At 45.9% G+C, this 19,539-nt stretch overlaps 1 protein-coding gene and 1 long non-coding RNA gene across 6 annotated transcripts in view; both read right to left on the bottom strand.

The window, feature by feature from the left end:
* Nucleotides 1-10,428, bottom strand: part of Ezh1 (enhancer of zeste 1 polycomb repressive complex 2 subunit) — a 35,733-nt gene extending 25,305 nt beyond the window's left edge. Inside the window, exons 1-4 of one of the 5 annotated variants that reach the window (XM_040749735.1) lie at nt 10,413-10,428; nt 2,321-2,388; nt 655-780; nt 424-552 (exon numbers count right to left, since the gene is read on the bottom strand). In XM_040749735.1, the coding sequence (XP_040605669.1) occupies nt 424-552; nt 655-771 (246 nt within the window). In that variant the 5' untranslated portion in view covers nt 772-780; nt 2,321-2,388; nt 10,413-10,428. Of the gene's footprint in view, nt 1-423; nt 553-654; nt 781-2,320; nt 2,389-5,713; nt 5,834-10,023; nt 10,128-10,412 lie in introns of those variants that run through there. The other 4 variants (XM_040749734.1, XM_040749733.1, XM_040749732.1 and 1 more) reach the window with 4 other exon arrangements.
* Nucleotides 10,429-15,918: 5,490 nt separating this feature from the next.
* On the bottom strand, nt 15,919-19,293 carry LOC121141186. Its single transcript, XR_005878076.1, has 3 exons — nt 19,016-19,293; nt 18,639-18,778; nt 15,919-16,251 (listed from the first exon to the last, which is right to left on the bottom strand). It is a non-coding gene; the product is annotated as an uncharacterized LOC121141186 (long non-coding RNA).
* Nucleotides 19,294-19,539: the final 246 nt, after the last annotated feature.

Genomic DNA, 19,539 nt, shown 5'->3' on the forward strand with positions numbered 1-19,539 from the left:
GTAACCTCAAGTTTACTATGTAACTGAGGCTGACCTCAAACCCCTTATTCTTCTGCCTCTACCTCTTGAATTAGGGCTGTAAAAGCATGTACCACTATGTCCAGCCAGAATGTGTTTTTTAAATTCATAATTCAATTTAATAAATAAGTGAATATATTTATTCATAGTAAGGCAATCCCTCTCAAAAGTATATTTCTGACCATTACCCAGAGAATTCCTAGTATCTAAACTAAACACATGATAGGTTGTCATGTAGCTTGGGCACAAAACTCAGGAAAAGAGATACTAAATGTTTTGTTTCTCTATGAAAAAGTCACAATTATACCCTAGAGGAGGACAGTAGACAAAATGGTTAATTTTCAAGCTAGATGTATAACTTTGTGTCCAAGGAGAAAGGAAGGCGGGCTTAACACCCTGAAGTACCTTTTTGAGAAAAGGATGCCCACTCACAGGCTTCATGGGCTGAACGGGCTGAACTCGAAGTTTCTTCCATTCTTCATTGAGGATCTGGGTTTTTTCTTGAACCTTTGCAAAATTTGCCACATACAGAGCCTAGCAAAGCCAAGGAAAAGACTGTCAAGAGTCAACGCAGGTCTCAAAGGAGAAATGCACAGAACATACAACCTTGCTCTAAGGAACTGTTTCTTTTTTTACCTTTGCTCCCATATTTGCCTGAAGCCGTTTGAGCTGCCGGAGGCGCATGTATTCAGATTTCACTTTTCTTTTCCAGTACGTGATGCATTTGGAAGTTGGGGGATTTGCTATATCCATTTTCCTGGACTCAAGATAGATATGACAAATAGCACTTGATTACTGGGAAAAGGAGATGTCCTCAGACTCAAGTGAATATGGTCAATTATGTGTCTATTCTCATTAAATTAACCATAAAAATGTACATCTGGAAACCCAAATATGGTGAGTTTCAAATTTCAACTGAAAACAGACTTTTGGAATATTTTCTGGTGGCACTGTGAAAAATTCTAGTGCCTGTCATCCTTCGATAATGTTTTACATTTAACACTGGAGCTGCATGAAGCAACTCACTCAGAGATCTGTTTAATAACCTGTGTGGCTCTAAGTTCTAGCTCCAGCACTGCAACAGAAACAAACAAAAGGCTGGAGGGCATTATAGTGAATGCTGTGATCCCCTCACTTGGGAGACAGAGCAAGGGAAACAAAAGGTTGGAGGGCATTATAGTGAATGCTGTGATCCCCTCACTTGGGAGGCGGAGCAAGGGAACCAGGAGTTCCAGGCTGGCCTGCTGCACACAGCAAAACTGTCTCAAAAAACAAACCAAGGGTGAAGCTCAGTGGTACAGTACTTACTTACTTGGCAAAAACAAGACCCTGAGTTCAATACCCAGGCAATCAATACCAGGCTATTAGGGACTTGACTTTTTTTTTTTTTTGACACATGGATGCCTATTCACTAAATTCAAAATATTTAAGGATTTATTTTTCTTATTTGTAATTACATGTATGTGTATGTCTCTGTATGGGTGTGTCCTTGTACTAGTGCTTGAGTTTTGAGTATTTTAGACTCCAAAACGGAGTCACAAGCAGCTGTGAACAGCCTGGTGTGAATGCTGGAACCAAACCTAGTTCTTCTGGAAGAGTTGCAAGCACAAGTACCTGTAACTCCAGTTCCAAGGGATCCAACACCCTCTTGTGGCCTCCTCGGACACTACATATGCATGATACACAGGCATAACACTCACATACATAAATAAATAAAAAAAGAGAGGGGGCTGGAGAGATGGCTCAGAGGTGTAGAGCACTAGCTACTCTTCCAGAGGTTCTGAGTTCCATTCCCAGCAACCACATGGTGGCTCACAACCAACTGTAATAAGATCTGGTGCTCTCTTCTGCCCTGTAGGCATACATGCTGGCTGAACACTGTATATAATAAATCTTAGAAAAAAAAATGGAAAAAGGAAATCCTGGGTTTTTTTTTTTTTTATGATTCATTGTTGTTGGGTCTGTGTGAGACTGTCGAATCCCCCAGAACCGGAATTACAGACAGTTGTGAGCTGCATGTAGTTGCTGGGAATTGACACCAGGTCCTCTTGAAGAGCAGCCAGTGCTGTTAACGTTGAGCTAACCCTCCAGCCCCAAAAGAGGGGGAATGTTTTAACCAAATCTCACAAGCTTGATAGAAGATCCTCCTACAGTACAAACGTTCTAAAGTACGCCATGACAACAGGATACTCTCATCTCCAAGTCAGCAGCAGACCTACAGACACTGACTACACTCTTTTAGGAGTACAGGTTAAACCACAATTGAATATTTAGAGAATTTAGTGTGATATGCTCTACTTACCTCACAGAATGCAGTTAGAAATGCTAGATTTTATAATGTGCCTTTGTTCTTCAGATGAACTGCAAGACCTAAGGGCAAAAGAAGTACTCAGCTTTGCAAGAGAATAAAAAAAATGGATTTATTGAATCAGCGCAGCTTGCTCAAACACTGAGCCCCCTGGGCAGGATGCTCCCCCAGAACTAGTGGACTTCAGGGTCTCTGCTGCCATTCTGCATATTAAGTCTCAAAGATGCTTGACACCCCTCCACATCCCCATGGCAGGGTTCCTCTGTGTAATAGCTTTGGCAGTCCTGGAATTCGCTTCATAGAGGACCAGGCTAGCCTTGAACTCACAGAGAAAGAGACAGATCCCTCAAACAGGAGTTACAGGTGGTTGTGAGCCACCAGCTTGGGTACAGGTGACTGAAATCAGATCCTCCAAAAGGGCTACTAGTGTTCTTAACCACTGAACCATCTTGCCTGTCCCTTAAGAATTATTTGTATTTATGTGTCTGTGTGAATACACACAACAGGCATACAGGTCCTCATAGATGAAAAGAGTTTTGGATCCCCTGGAGATGAAGTTACAAGAGAACATAAGACACCCAATATGGGTGCTGGGAACCAAACTCAGGTCATCAGACAGAGCAGCAAGCACCTCTCCAGCCCAAGGAAAACTTAAAGTCAATAATGTTTTACCTTCCTACTTTAATTTTTTTCAAGACAGGATTTCTTTGTGTAGCCCTGGCTATTCTGGAACTAGCTCTAGAGACCAAGCTGGCCTCAAGATCTGCCTGTCTCTGCCTCCTAAGAGCTGGAATTAAAGGTGCGGGCCACCACCAAACTGTTAGATCAATACATTTTTATTTAAGGATTTTACGTGTTATGGTTTTTTTTCCCTCACTGCCCATAAAGTTCACTGTTTCTTAAGGTTCAAGATGTTTGCAAATGACCTTTTTTGTATTGTTTTGAGACAGAGTCTCTTGCAGCCCTGGATGGCCTGGAACTCACTATGTGGACCAGGCTGGCCCTGACATTAAATCAGTCTGCTCTACCTCCTAAGGGCCAGGATTAAAGAAGCACGTGTAAACAAGCCAAAGAGCACATGATTTCAAATCTGAGCTTCTGTTATCCCCACTTGAATTACGGGCATACTGACAACCCCAAAGTTCCCCATCTGAAATCTCCAGCATATAATTCCATTGGGGGGGGGTTCGAGGACTTCTCTGTATCGCTTTGGAGTCTGTCCTGGAACTCGCTCTGTAGTCCAGGCTGGCCAGGACTCACAGAGATCTGCTTGCTCTGCCTCCCTAGTGCTGGGATTAAAGGCCTGTGCCACCAACGCCCAGCTTGCATCTAATTTCTTTTTTTTTCTTTTTTTCTTTTTTTGGTTTTTTCGAGACAGGGTTTCTCTGTGGCTTTGGAGGCTGTCCTGGAACTAGCTCTTGTAGACCAGGCTGGCCTGGAACTCACAGAGATCCGCCTGCCTCTGCCTCCCGAGTGCTGGGATTAAAGGCGTGCGCCACCAATGCCCGGAGCATCTAATTTCTTAAAGCCATTTGCTTCTACACAGGTTGACTGCCTGGTTCTCAACTGTTGTCATCCTAAACTGGTCTACTTTCTTTGGTTCTCTGTTTTAAGACAAAGCCTCACATAATCCAGGCTGCCCTTGAACTCCCTATGTATTGAAGGGTGAGTCTGCATTCCTGATACTCCTGCCTCCATCTCCCAAGAGCAATGACTATAGGTGTGAACTGTCACATGTGGTTTGTCACTTCTGCCCTGAACAGAGTTAACAGCCTGCTCCAGGAAATGAAAAAGTACTTCAAACCACAGACTGGTCAGGCTACCTCAGAAATCTTAGGCCATCTTTATTGAGACCCAAATGTTGTCATTTACAATTCAATGAGACATCGGCAGTCTCCTTTAACAGAAATTCTCATTGCTTTTATGCCCGAACCCACTCTTTTTCTTTTTTTAAAGATATGTCTTGCTTTGTAACCCAGGATGGTTTTGAAGAAGGCAAGACCCTTCTGAAGCAGCCTCCCAAGTGCAAAGATTACAGGAGCAAACACTCCATACTTTGAAGTAAACTGGAAATTGGTAACAGGAAGAACTTACTGGATCACAGCTGCTGACAGTACTTAGAGTGGTGGTAATGGGAGAGAGGGAGTGATGGTCATGGTGGTGTATGTTTACATTTCTTAGAGGAAATGGTCACAGAGACACGCCAGTATTTCCAATAAAGGGAGGTCATAACTGATGCTATCTATCTCTTACATGCAGTCTCTTAAGAGCGATGGCAGGAGCAGAATAATCCAACAATTAAAAGCACTACTCCTAATTTTTCCCTCAAGTGTTTTATTTGGCAAGGAGTATATGCACATGAAAATGCCCTTAAGTTTTAACTAGTCACATTTCTGCTTTTACAATTTGTGTGATATCTGAGTGCCCATGAACCAGTATTTATTTCACTTGACTTTTTAATGGGTCTTCTATGTCTCTAAAAGTTTTTCTGGCAGATGATTCCTCACAGAATGTAGAAAGAAATGGAAGATACTGTAGGGAGGCATAAGAATGATTTAGAAAAAACACTTGAGAGGGCTGGAGAGACGGCTCAGCAGTTGAGAGCATCGGATGCTGTTCAAGAGGACCTGGGTCCCGTTCCCAGAGCCCCAGAGCCCACCTGGCAGCTCACAGCCATGCCCAGCCTCAGGACATCTGATGCCCGCTTCCGGCCTCTGAGCCACCAGACAAAGCAACCGTACCCGAAAAATAAAATAAAAAACCAAAGCACAACACTTGAAGCACAGCTACATGACAGCATAGCAGCAGGATCGTAATCAAAGGCTATCACAACAAAGTCAAGAAAAAGTAAAGCAAACAAACAACTAAGCATTTGGAACAAGTTTGGAGAGAAATAGGTCATCCATGTTAGGCAAAGGAGTGGTGCACAAAAAAAAGTTTCTATTTTCCTAGGCTTATTTACATAAGCCAATCACCAATTATACTTCAGTTAAGTATTGGAAGCCTTACATTATTGTCTTTGCATGCTGAAGACATAGTGTTTGGGGCTTAAGTCTTCATATAATTAACTTCAGCTCCATTAAGACAGCTCAACAAGGCCGGGCGTTGGTGGCACACGCCTTTAATCCCAGCACTTGGGAGGCAGAGGCAGGCGGATCTTTGTGAGTTCGAGGCCAGCCTGATCTACAAAGTGAGTTCCAGGACAGCCTCCAAAGCCACAGAGAAACCCTGTCTCGAAAAACCAAAAAAAAAAAAAAAAAAAGACAGCTCAACAAAGAACAGCATTTCAATAAGATGCACAAAGAACTCAACCTATTAGTCACTGGGAAATGCAAATTAAACGCAATAAGGGGCTAGAGAGATGGCTCAAGGGCTAAGACCACTCACTGGCTGCTTGCTCTTTCAGAGTCCAGTTCTCAGGGTTCACACACAGCCACCTCTAACTCCAGCTCCAGGAGATCTGACGCCCTCTTCAGGCCTCTGAGGACACCTGTACTCACATGCACATACAAACAACTAAAAATAAAATAACTCTTAAAAAAATCATGAGATCTTAAGTATACCCACTAGAATGGCTAAATTAGAAAAGGCTGATACAACTAATTACAAGTGTGCTTGTGAAGCCACCAGAACCCTTACACTGCAGGTAGGAACGCAAAATCCGTAAAGGTGCTTGTTGCCCACTCGGGAGCAGAGGCAGGTGGATCTCCGTGAGTTCGAGGCCAGCCTGGTCTACAAGAGCTAGTTCCAGGACAGCCTCCAAAGCCACAGAGAAACCCTGCCTCAAAAATCAAAAAAAAAAAAGGTACTTGTTGCCAAGTCTGACAACCCAAGTTCCATCCATGGAACCAACACGGTGGAGAGAACACTACTCCTGAAAGATGTCCTCTGACCTCAGTGTGCACACGAAGAAAAGCAGAAAACGAAGTGAAACATAACCTGCCATAGCAGAAAAATGACAACACATGTCACTGCAAAGGCCATACCAGCCCCTTTACTATGTTTTTTTTTTTTTTTTTTTTTTTTGGTTTTACGAGACAGGGTTTCTCTGTATTGTTTTGGAGGCTATTGGTCCAGCCCCGCCTCGAACTCACAGAGATCTGCCTGCCTCTGCCTCCCGAGAGCTGGGATTAAAGGCCTGTGCCATCACTGCCCGGGCGCTTTACTATGTTAATAACTAGGTTACTGTTAATAAGCAAACTAAGAAAGGCTTTGGAACCACATAGCACTAGAGCCTTTCAGTTTTTCCATCTTGTTTTTAATTAGTATTTATTTGAGTGTTTGGTCTACATGATTGTGTGCCATGGGAAGGCCTGGTGCCCTGAGAGTTCATAACACATCGTCAGATCCCCTGGAACCGTAGTTAAGGCCCATGTGGGTGCTAAAAACCAAATCATCTACAAAAGCAACAAATACTCTTAACAGCTGAGTCATCTCTCCAGCACCTTGCTTTTTCATTTTCAATTCATAATGGAAATGAGAAGGCTAAACCTACTCTGCACAGAACCCGTATGGATGTGTGTGTGTGTGTGTTGGAATCATTCTGATCTCAATTTTATCAACATTGGTATGAAAATTAGCCCTGAAGCAAGGAACACAATGGGACAGAACCTTCAATTATGTTTTTTTGGTTGTGAGTCTAGCCTCCAACGGCCAAGCCATCTATCCAGCCGGAACCTTCAATTATGATATAAGCACATTTTGTGTTTATTCAGGTGTGTCCAACCTGTGGCCCAAAGGGTGTCAGCATCCCAGGAATAGTTATAAATGCAACCCAACACATTTGTAGATGAGTGTCAAAAGGCTGAACACCAAGATGCTCTTCTATTTCCCCAAAGGATTAACATATGACAAGGTTAGTTACTGAGCACAACGGGCCTCTTGTTACTACTTGGGAAGGAGAGGGAGGTGAATCTCTAAATTCAAGGCCAGCCAGGTCTACAGAGCAAGTTCCAGGACAGCCAGGACTACACAGAGAAACCCTGTCTCAAAAAACAAAACACCAGGATCTCATGTATTCCACCTAACCTCAAATTTGCTAGGTCAACCTGGGTGACCTTGAACTACTGAGCCTCCTACCTCAACCCTGAGTGCTGAGATTACAGGCATGAGCCACCACACCTAGCTTGCTGTGAACCAGAATCCTAACTAAAGAACTGTAACATTAGTATTTCCTAGTGTTCAACAGAACCAGGTCATTGCCACTGGAGGCAACAGTGACAAAAATCAAAGCAGGGTTGGTTTGGGGAGATTTTTATTTTTATTTTTTTTGGTTTTTACGAGACAGGGTTTCTCTGTATTGTTTCGGAGGCTATCGGTCCCGCCTGGCCTCGAACGCACAGAGATCCGCCTGCCTCTGCCTCCCGAGTGCTGGGATTAAAGGCGTGCGCCACCACCGCCCGGCGAGATTTTTATTTTTATTTCCAGGAACTAAGGAAAATGCTGTCTTGGAGAAGAGTTACAGCAGCCTGTTACAGGCAGGGCCCTGCCTTGGCTGGTTCTGTACTACATCAGCATAAAGTTTAATGTTAGGGACTATCCATTATTGTTTGATTAAAAACAAGATTTAAGTTACACTTGTTCACATACAAGTATTAGATAAAAGAGTAAGAAAGAACATAAAAAATGGGTGGTAGTGGCCTTTAATCCCAGCACTCAGGAGACAGAGGCAGGTAGATCTCTGAGAGTTTGAGGCCAGCCTGGTCTACAAATCGAGTTTCAGGACAGGCCCCAAAGCTACACAGAGAAACCCTGTCTCGGGAGGGAGGCGGGGAGGGAGGGAAGGAAAGAAGAAACCCGTGACCCTGAGGTCTGGAGTCCCGAATGATGACCTAATGAGACTAAAGGCAGGAACCCGACACACACGTGCACAGAAAGAAAACAAAACAATCTGGGACTTTCCAGAATGGAAATATTTTAACAGCGAGCTTGGGTCTGTTTGCTTTTCAAAGCACTGGGGACCAAATCCAGTTGGGACCTCCATTCCCTGCCAGTCTCTCCTTCCTCAGTTATCCCTCCAATCTCAAACTACAAAGCTCCGTTGAACAAGACTTTCAGGAAGTAAAATTTCAATGTGGACTCTAGCCTTAGTCTTCAGGTGTTTCAAAGAGCAGTAATGTAACCACCGTCATGAAAAGGCATTTTTCACTTTAGAGTTTGAGATCTGGGCTTTTAGCATCAAGTCCCATGACTGGCCTCCATGTGCTCTGTCAGTGGCAGAATTAGGAACATATATTCTCTCATTTATTTACTTAAACACTGTAGAAAGCACTTGCCACGTGCTGGATACTGTTTTTGATGCTTGGGGTACATCTGCAAGTAAAACACACAAACATCTTTGCTCTTTAGGTTGATTCACAAGGTCCGTTGAAAAAGCCCCCCCCCAAAAAAAAGACTGGGTTGTTGTGTATAACAGCTCTGGCTGCCCTGGACCTCTGTGTAGACCAGGCTGTCCTGGAACTGAAAGAGAGCTGCTTGCTTCTGCTTCCCAAGTGCTGAGATCAAAGGTGTGCTCCACCAGGCCCAGCCACAAACATAAACATTGACAATCACATTCTTGCACTCACTATAAGGCTCTGACTGCCATAGACCTCCATCCCCTGCTGGAATTAATGATGTGCACACCATATCCCACTCAAGGCTGCACATGGGTTTTTTGTGTGTTTTTGTCTTTTTACAGATGGTTCTTTCTTCTATGTTTACATTTTTTGTGGCTGTTTTGAGACAGGGTGATTGCCTTCACAAGACTGGCCTTGAACTCCTAAAGCCCCTACCTCGACGGTCCAAGTGCAAGGCATTGGAGGCCAGCATCATCACAACCAGTTCCGTGTTTCTATGCTATTAAGTTTTTCTCTCCTAACATGCCTCCAGTCCCAGGGGAGCGGATCATCTCCCGAGTCACCTGGGTTTCCACAGCTGAAAACAGGTTTCTCCAAAATAACAAAGTTCTGGCAGAGCTCTTAGTTTCTCAGGCTGGAAAAACATTTTGTTATCTCCCACCCTCCAACGCTAACAACATCCATCTGCACCGCTCTCTTCCTTGTGTCCCACCACCTACATCATCTCAGCGGTTACTTTTTATCAAAATAAATTCGTCCCACATGCTGGAAAGATGGCTCAGCGCTTAGGAACACTTGTTGCTCTTGCAAAGAACACAGGTTCAGTTCCCTGTATCCACATGGTACATAAACATCCTTAACTCCAGTTCCAAGGGGTTCAATGCCCTCTTCTGATTTCTGGACCAGGCACACACGCAGTGCACATGCATGAAATAATTAAATATTTAAAAAGATTCCTTTAAAGTTCTATCCCGCGCTCTTTCCTGTTCTCCTGGGGCAGACAGGGCTGTTCCTGTCTCTTTACCTCTTTTTTCTTTCCTCCCCCCTCCCTCCCCCTTTCTAATAAAACTTCTCACTTAAAAAAAAAAAAAACGTGTCCCACATTTACTTGCTGACAAGTATATCCCAAATACAACACCATGCCATTTCAGGGCATGTTCACCTATCTCGTTTGATTCTCTAGAGAATGCTGGGGACCGGAGACACAGCCCCAGTTAGAAGGTGAATCCTCATCCAAACCCGGAACTTCAGGGAGGCGGGTTAGATCAGCGCCAAGCTCCGGGAGCAAACCGTGGAGGCGCCGCGGGACCCTGGGAACCTCTAACCCTCACACTTTGGTGCCTTAAGAGCCTCGCTCACCTCGCCGTCGTCTCGGCCTGGCCAAGCCTTCCGCAACATCAAAGCCACCACCAGCTCAACCTGGGCCGCGGGCCCCCCTGGTTGCAAGAGTCAGGGTGCCTGACAGGCTCCATGACCCACCCCCGCTCCCACGGGCTCCACCAGCCGGGCCCGCCCCCGTCGCGCCTCCTCCGCAACGCGGCCCCCAGCAGCCTAGCACGCGCTCGCCCGGGTCCCACAACACTCGCGACGGCACCCTTCGTCGCGCTCCCCCCGGGCCAGTCAATGGTGTGTCCCTCAGCTTCCTCTCAGTTCCCTCATCTCTTCGCCTCTTCTACCCCGAGGATCCGGCGCCGCTGCACGCAGAGACCCGGCCCCACCGCCCAGCCAGGGCTTGTTTACTCACTCACCCTCCATCCTGAGACGCAGGGGCCCGCCGCTAGGACGCCTGCGCGCCGCGGCCACGCCCCTGCGCCGCGGCCACGCCCAGCGCCCCCCCTTCCTCCTGGCGCGTGCGCATTCAGTGCATGGAGCACCTGGGCTTCCTTCTTCTCAGGTGTGTTTTGGCTAAATTCGTGTAGCCCTGGTCTGGCACTTTCCTAGTTGAGCTATCAGAGGAAAGGAAAGACCCTGCAGAAATCTTCCTGGAGCCACGGATACCTTCTAGAAGGGTTTATTCAGAAGCACACCATCCCCAACCGTGTTTAGACAACTCAGATCTCAAGTTTATGAAGCCAGTCTAGAATGTCTTCATTCTAATGCCTCCCATCTACTGACACATACCCCAATTACCTGTGGGCTCTAAGTTATTGTTTTACTCATACTTAATTATCCTATTTCTGTCAGTCTCTCCTCCACTTAAAAATATAACCTTGTATCAAAATATCTCCCCACAGAGCGTAGAGTTTGATGGGGATTAAGAACACTGCTTTTGGGGGCTGGAGAGATGGCTCAGAGGTTAAGAGCACTGGGAGGGTCTGAGTTCAATTCCCAGCAACCACATGGCGGCTCACAACCATCTGTAATGAGATCTGGTGCCCTCTTCTGGCTTGCATGAATACATGCAGGTAGAAAGCTGTATACAGAGTAATAAATACATCTAAAAAAAAAACAAAAAAAAAAAACAACACTGCTTTTCCAAAGGCTCCAGGTTCAATTCCCTGCACCAAAAGTACCCAGGCTCACAACTATCTGTAATTCCAGGCCCAGGGGACATGATTCCTTCTTCTGGCCTCCAGTTGCAAAGCAAACAAGTGATGCACAGACATACAGGAAAGCAAAATATTGCAAATACATTAATGGCTAGGCTTAAAGGCATGCACTGTGGGGACACCAGACCTTGAGCAGAGACCCACTTCCCCTTCAGCCTGGGAGTAGGCAGCTGTAAGACAATGTTTACTAAAAACAATACAATGCCCGGGGCAATAAGTTCCTGGAAAAGGCCTGCCCACAGAAACCACCCTGACCTGGACCTTGTCAAAAGACTAACTGCACCTTCAGACCCACCCACATCCACCTCTGGTGTCAGAGCAGAACCAGCCAGGGTGGAGGAGAGAGCAGAAGCTTTTCTGGAGGGAGCCTTTCTTAGGAAGTTTTCTTGAACCTTTTTGGGGCCTACTTAAAGTTTTCTTTATATCGTTGAACGAGTCTCTGTGTTGTCAATCCCCGACACCCTCCGCACGTTCTCAGACACAGGCTGCAAGGCAGACGCAACAATGCACCACCACTTCTAGCCTCAATAATTTCTTTTTTTTTTTTAATTTTATTTTCCAGTTTAAATTTAGATAAGAATCAAGGTTGCTTCACAAGTCAGTTCCAGGTCCCTCTCCCATTCCCTCCCTTCCTCCCGTGCCCTCCCCTCCCCCCCCTCAATAATTTCTTTTATACTCTCCAGAAGATATATTTTTTTTTTGGAGACAGTATTTCTCGGTATAGCTTTGGAGCTTGTCCTAGAACTCGCTCTGTAGACCAGGCTGGCCTCAAACTCACAGAGATCCACCTGCCTCTGCCTCCAGAGTGCTGGGACTAAAGGTGTATACCACCACCCCAACCAACAAAGATACTTAATATTACAAGAGGGAAACAGTAACTTCAGAGATAAGAAACATCAATTGCCAGAGAAAAGAGATCTCCTTAGCAAGTTCTTTTAAAAAATATTTTAACTTATTTGTGTTTGTGTGTCCATTAATACATGCTATGGTCCTCCTTTGGAACAACTTTCAGAAATTGTTTCTATCCTAATGCTATGTGGGTCCTAGAGATGTAACTCAGATCATCAGGTCAGGCTTGGTAGCCAGTGCCTTTGTCCCCTACGCCATCTTGCCAGCATCAACAGTACTTCTCAATATGATACAAAGACAAGGGCACAAATTCTCCTCCATATGTCCTTGAAAAAAATACATGACCTCCATTAATTCTATATGTCCTTGAAAAAATACATGACCTCCATTAATTCTATATGTCCTTGAGAAAAATACTTGTTTTTGTTTGTTTGTTTGTTTTTCAAGACAGGGATTCTCTGTATTGTGAGCCTGTCCTGGAACTCGTTCTGTAGGCCGGGCTGGTCTCGAACTCACAGAGATCCACCTGCCTCTGCCTCCCGAGTGCTGGGATTAAATGTATACGCCACCAACGCCTGGCAATTTGTTACAGATTTATTTATTTGGGGCCCAGCCATGGTGGCCCATGTTTTTAATCCCAGCACTCCTCAGGAGGCAGAGGCAGGAAGATCTCTCTGAGTTCCAAGTGTTGTTTTGCTGCAGCTGTGGGCGATGAAACACAACCACGAAACTCAGTAAAACCCACGTGCAGTTTAGCGGGAAAGAGAACAAAGGGGGAGTAGGGGATAGGTGTTGCCAACCAGGAACAGAGATAGAAGGGGAAGAGAAAGGAAGGGGGTAAACAGATGGAAGGTGCTCGCTTAAAAGGGAAAGTTTGCACATGTGTACAGAGTCCTTACCAGTCACATAACACACGATGCCTAACATAGCCATGCAACACAGGGCCCTTTGAGCTGCCTAAGTATCTGTCCGAATGCTGGTGTGCATACCTTGCCAGGGCGCAGGGTCAACCTAAAGCCTGAATCCTTACACCAGGTTAACCGGATCTATAGAGCGAGTTCCAAGTCAGGCTCCAAAGCTACACAGAGAAACCCTGTCTTGAAAAACAAACAAACAAACAGAAAGATTTACTTATTTTATTGTGTGTGGGTGTGTGTGCGCGCGCTTGCGCTTGAGTATATATACGTGCCCACCGTGTGTGCGTGCTTGAAGGCCAGAAGAGGGCCAGGGAATGGAGTTGGTGATTGTTGTGAGTCATCATGTGTGTGCTGGGGATCAAAACCTGGTCCTATGGAAAAGTAGCCAGTGCTCCTAATCACTGTACCATCTGTCCAGCCACTACTATTCTTTTTGTTTTGTTTTTGTTTTGTTTTGTTTTTGGTTTTTCGAGACAGGGTTTCTCTGTGATGTTTTGGAGGCTGTCCTGGAACCCGCTCTGTAGGCCAGACTGGGCTGGTCTCGAACTCACAGAGATCCGCCTGCCTCTGCCTCCCGAGTGCTGGGATTATGGGATTAAAGGTGTGTGCCACCAATGCCGGGCACCACTACTATTCTTTTCCTTTTATCAAAAACTTTGAAGGCAGGTATAGTGGTCATGACTTTAATCCCAGTGTGAGAGCCAAAGTTACATTTAAGTTTTGATTACTGGATGTGAGGTCGATCTGGCTGCGACACCTGTCACCCCATTGATCGCCAGGGTTGATTCGGCTGATCTGGCTGGCTAGGCGGGTGTCCCCTTCCTCCCTCACCGCTCCATGTGCATCCCTCCCGAAGCTGTGCGCTCGGTCGAAGAGGACGACCTTCCCTGAATAGAGGAGGACCCATCTTCGGTCAAGGGTACACAAGTAGCTACGTTCCCCTGCTAGAACCTCCAAACAAGCTCTCAAGTTTTGATTAGTATGTCTTAGAGATCTATGAAACAAAAATGCCTCTGATCTGCAAGCCCTTTACCCAAGGACAGATAGTTCCTGAAATGCTGGAGGCTGTTGTTTATGGGAGATAGCAATTCACATATTTTTCATTCTCCTAAGTAAGTTTGACCCATCTGCACTGGATGGGCTGGACCACTTGTGGGCAGGAGGTTCACAATGCAGAAAATACTTTAGGATGTACACTTCCCCCATTGGATGTAGGCTGGAGGTATATCAGGGTGTATGCTTGCCCCTGATTGGATCTGATGAGAAATGCAATGAATTATGGGTTTTCCTTCTTAAGCCACTGCAGCCTGTGATTCTGAGCTATTTTCCATTATCTTGGGTATGGACCTGGCCAGAGGCCATCCACCTGGCCAGTATTTAATTAAAAGTTGCTTCAAATTTGGCTTTGCCCAGCACTTGGGAGGCAGAGGCAGGCGGATCTCTGTGGGTTCTAGACCCGCCTGGTCTACAAGAGCTAGTTCCAGGACAGCCTCCAAATCCACAGAGACACCCCATCTCGAAAAACCAAAAAAAAAAAAAAATGGCTTTGAACTGTGGTGGTTTTATTCTCAATCCGTGTGATTAACATCCAGTACTTGGGATTAACACCCAAGCAGATCTTTGTGATTTTGAAGCCAGCCTGCTCTACATAGTGAGTTCCAGAACAGCCAGAGCTACATAGTGAAACCCTGTATTGAAACAATAATATGCCGGGCGTTGGTGGCGCACGCCTTTAATCCCAGCACTCGGGAGGCAGAGGCAGGCGGATCTCTGAGTTCGAGGCCAGCCTGGACTACCAAGTGAGTTCCAGGACAGCCTCCAAAGCCACAGAGAAACCCTGTCTCAAAAAACCAAAAAAAGAAATAATAATAATAAAGTCAGACAGTGGTGGCGCACACCTTTAGTCCCAGCACTTGGGAGGCAGAGGCAGGTGGATCTCTGTGTGTTCGAGGCCAGCCTGATCTACAGAGTGAGTTCCAGAACAGCCTCCAAAGCTACACAGAGGAAAACCTGTCCCCCCCCCCAAAAAAAGACAAAACAAAATTGAAAAATTAAAAATTAAATAAATAAATAAAAACTTTGGGTTCCCAAGCCAGTGAGAAGGTTCAGAGGGTAAAAGTGCTTTCTGGGCTAGTCTGGTGACCTGGGTTTAATCCCCAGGATATCCATATAAAGATGGAAGGAGAAAACCAACTGTACAAAGTTAATCCCCTGACATCCAAGTGGCTGCAGCACTTCCACCACACCCATTCCACACACACACTAAGACAAGGGCCTGGAGAGATGGCTCAGAGGTTAAGAGCACTGGCTGCGCTGGGCGTTGGTGGCACACGCCTTTAATCCCAGCACTCGGGAGGCAGAGGCAGGCGGATCTCTGTGAGTTCGAGGCCAGCCTGGTCTACCGAGCTAGTTCCAGGACAGCCTCCAAAACAATACGGAGAAACCCTGTCTCGAAAAAAAAAAAAAATGCTCTTCCAGAGGTCCTGAGTTCAATTCTTAGCAACCACATGGTGGCTCACAACCATCTGTAATGGGATCTAGTGCCCTTTTCTGGCCTGCAGGCATATACACAGGCAGAACACTGTACACATAATAAATAAATAAATCTTTTTTAAAAATTTAAAACAAAAAAAAACACTTTACGGCCTTTCCCTTGTATCTATTTGTTCAATAACCAATATACACATACATACATACATGGGGGATTGAGATGAGGTTTCTGTGTGTAGCCCTGGATGTCCTGGAACTCACTCTGCCTCCCAAGTGCTGGGATTCAAGAGGTGTGCCACCACCGCCCAGCATTCCTTTATATTGTGTTTGTAACTTTCAGTGATATTCTCTTTTATTTCTGATGCCTTCTGTATATGTGGGTCTCAAATTTGGGTCATACAAAGATTATTTGGAAAATGCAAATAACTCAAGAGGCCTGCCTCCCACCCTACAGAAAATCTGTTTAATTAGTCTAGGGGGCAGCCTGGGCTTTCAGAGTTTTTAAAACATTTGACATAATTACAGTATGTAGCCAAGTCTGAGAAGCATTGCACTGAGCAATGGAATCTTCTGTCATAGAGACAATAGAAGTGAGATTGGTCCAAATGTGCAAGAAGTTTCATGGAACTTTGGCCCACGAGCAGGAAGGACACAGCATTGACTAAAGAGATCAGACATCTCCCTGAACAAAGACAGGCACAAGCTTCTGTTGATTTGCTGGGGTGGGCTAACAGGCCAGCCTCATCTTGCCTGGAGAACTTCAGGTGCTTAAACTGGTACAGCTGCAGAAAAAAAAAAAAAACCATGAGGCTGAGATCAAAGAGAACATAAGCCAAGCTTTTAATAGTGAGCAAGCTAAGCAAGGGGCCTCATAGTTTATTTGCCTCTGTCCCCTTGTGACAGAACCAAACTTTCTCAAAATAATGTATTATCTAAAGAGGTGTCCAGAAGCTCTGGATATCAGACAGACTAGTGAGAAGTGTGGGAACCATCAGCATATTGGTGATAACCGAAACCAAGGGAGGGGACCTCGGTTTAGGAGGTGTGCCAAGAAATAGCTGAGATGAGGGAAAGAAAGAATTGAGATAACAGGGAATTATAGAGATGTTTCTGAGGTGGCAAGGAAGAAGTTGGAGAGATTTGCATGGAAGCTGGGGATGAGAGTCAGGTAGCCCAGGGTCCCACCTCCTTATTCGGTCTGGCTGCCTTTCAACTTCAATTTTTTTCTCCTTTTCTTTTCTAGACAGGGTTTCTCTGTGTAACAGTCCTGGCTGTCCTGGAATTTGCTTTGTAGACCAGGCTGGCCTCTGCCTCCCAAGTGCTGGGATTAAATGCGGGCACCACCACTACCTGGCTGGCTGTCAACTCTAATTTCCCCCTTATTTACTCCCAATAATTGGCCTGTGACTAAGCGCAGGGTTAGTAATCCTTGTCAATGAAGGACTATAAAAACAACTTTCCACATTATCAGTGAGTATGAGGTTCCTAGGGGAAAATTTGTTTGCCAGTGTGTGCTAGGCCAGGTATTTTTCCCGAGACCAGTCACTTTCTTAGCTGGCCCTGTTCTACCTGATGCCACCAGCCAGCCTTGGCTTGCCAGATCTCCTTCTGAGCTTCTTTTTTCTTTTCCAACCTTTAGGTGTTTGTCCTGGGGGGTGGGGAGGACAACAACACAACAACTGTTGGCCAGTGGTCAGCAGCTGGACCTTTGAAAGACAAAACTAGGTTCCCAGCCCCACTCTCCTCCCAGGCCCCACCCCCGGGATGCTACAGAGAGAAAGGAGTAACTGTGTCACTTTTGGCTTCTCACTGCTCATCTTGCTCTTAAATTGGAGGCCTCTGGGGCCGAGAGAAACTGGACACAGTGTGCCGACTAGTCTAATAGGACGGGTTCTTTTTTCTGAAAGTCCCCTATTGCGGAAAAATAAAATTATGTGTTTAATTTCTGAAACCTAATGCCTCATTTGCCTTGGCAGCCATTCTGCCGGGCTTGGCTGAAAGTCTGGCAACACAAGTAGACTGATTAATACCAGCTCAACTTGCTCCCTGGAGAAGAGTGTTATTTACTTGACTATTTTCTTAAATCCTCTTTAATTTGCTTGTATTTCAGTATAATCATATTGGTTTTTTAGCATGTTCTGTTTCTGACCATGGGCCCCAACAAGGCCCAGGAGAACTCCCTGCCCTGTCCCCTTCACAAAGCAAGATTTTGTTCAACCCAGTGATTAGAAATGGCACATCACGTGTTCCGTTCGTTCTGGGATGGGCAAGTTCTAAGTGTACTCTCATCTCCTGCTAGTCCTCCATCCCTGGCAGAAAAAGGAAAGAGATGAGGCTTCTCAACAGGGCTTCTGTACTCTGCCGTCCTCCCTTCCAACCTGAGTTCCCTTCAGATGGTGACACCCCCAACCCCCACCCCCACCATCCATCCTGACCCTCCCTTGTGAAGCCCCCAGGGATATCAAATATCAAGCGTTGGAGGGAGACACGCAGGACCATGGAAAGACTGGGCCCCAGATTTCCCCAACAGGGAAGTGTAAACACAGCTGTGGAGACAGGCGAGAAGCACCCTCCCTTCCCCCAGTTCCCACCCAGAAGCAGGGAAAGGCTGCTCTGCAGTGAGGAACCAAACAGGAAAACAAAGCAAAGCACAACCTAAACGCCTGCAAGAAGGTCACCAGAAACTGGGGCTGCTGCCCAGGACGTGGTGTGACCAGTGGAACAGCCAGACCCCTCCCTGAATGCTTAGGGACCAATACAGTTCCAAAGCGAGTGGAGGTCTGGACATTATGGAGCCAGGAACCATGGCTTGATTTTCGAAGCCTTTCCACCGCCGGACACTTTGTCCTCTGATCTCAGAAAACTCACTTTCTGCCTTAGGTACTTTAGCCTTTGGTCCCTGGTGGCTTAGGGATCATAAGAATGCAGTTGATTCAGCAAGCAAGAGCAAGCCCACAATAAACCCTTGTCCAGGGCAGTTAGAAACTTCAACTCTGAGCTTCCAAGCCAAAACATAAACAGGGCTCCTCAGCCTTTGTTAATTACAAAATAAATAATTCCAGCAGGAAGAGATTGCCTCTTTGGGAGACTACTTGGTGGGTGCAGGGGTCAGGCCCTGATCTGTTGTACTCTACAGGATCCAACCCACAGCTAGGGTGATGCTACCCACCTCACGCTGAGTTCAGCTCAGGGAATGCAGGGCCTTGATCTCTCAGGATGCACCTTTGACACAGCCCTGCCTGGGAAGTTGCTCTGGTCAGCAGGACAGCTAACGAGCTGTGCTTCCTTTCTGGCCATCAGGAGCCTCAACTGTAAAAGTGAAATTGCAGAATTAGAGAAAAACAAAAATGACAACAGTCTATAAATATCAAGCTTTCATCATGTGCCTGGCCTTATGCTAAGTGCTTTCTTTACAAGGATGGTCTCATTTCATATACAGTCAGGGACATTCTTTGTTTCTCAAGACAGGGTTTTTCTGTGTAGCCCTGGCTGTTCTGGAACTCACTCTGTAGACCAGGCTGGCCTCGAACTCAGAGATCTACCTACCTCTGCGTGCTGAGTGAGTGCTGGGATTAAAGGCATGCACCACCACAACCGCTTGGAGGTTTAGTCAGGGATATTCTTATCCTTGTTGTATAGCTGAGGAAACTAGGGCTTTATATGATTCTAGAACTTTATCCCAGGTTATGCAGCTATAAAGTAGCGTGGCCAGGATTTGTGCCTTCATTCTGCCTCCTCAGGCCATCCTCTAAATCTCCTCCCTCCTCTGAGGTCTTCTAGCTCTGACATCAGGATTCTGGATTCACTCCCTGGCTTTCTGCTCTTACTGGTGGCGCCAGAAACTGAATCTATTAGGGGCTCCAGTCTGTTTGTCCGGAGGGAAATAGCTGAAAGTTAAGGGACTCTCACTTCCTCTGTACTAAAGATGCCAATCAAAGCTAGACACTCTGCAGACCCCTGTATCAGCAGGGAACAGTTTCTGTGGAAGACAAAGAAATCCTAGCCAGGCAGGAAAGGGGTGTTCCCCTTGGCTGGGTAACTTCCCCTTTCTCGTTTCTGGTTTATCTGCT

The sequence above is a fragment of the Mesocricetus auratus genome, unplaced genomic scaffold, assembly GCF_017639785.1.
Source record: "Mesocricetus auratus isolate SY011 unplaced genomic scaffold, BCM_Maur_2.0 Super-Scaffold_100007, whole genome shotgun sequence".
NCBI lineage: Eukaryota > Metazoa > Chordata > Mammalia > Rodentia > Cricetidae > Mesocricetus > Mesocricetus auratus.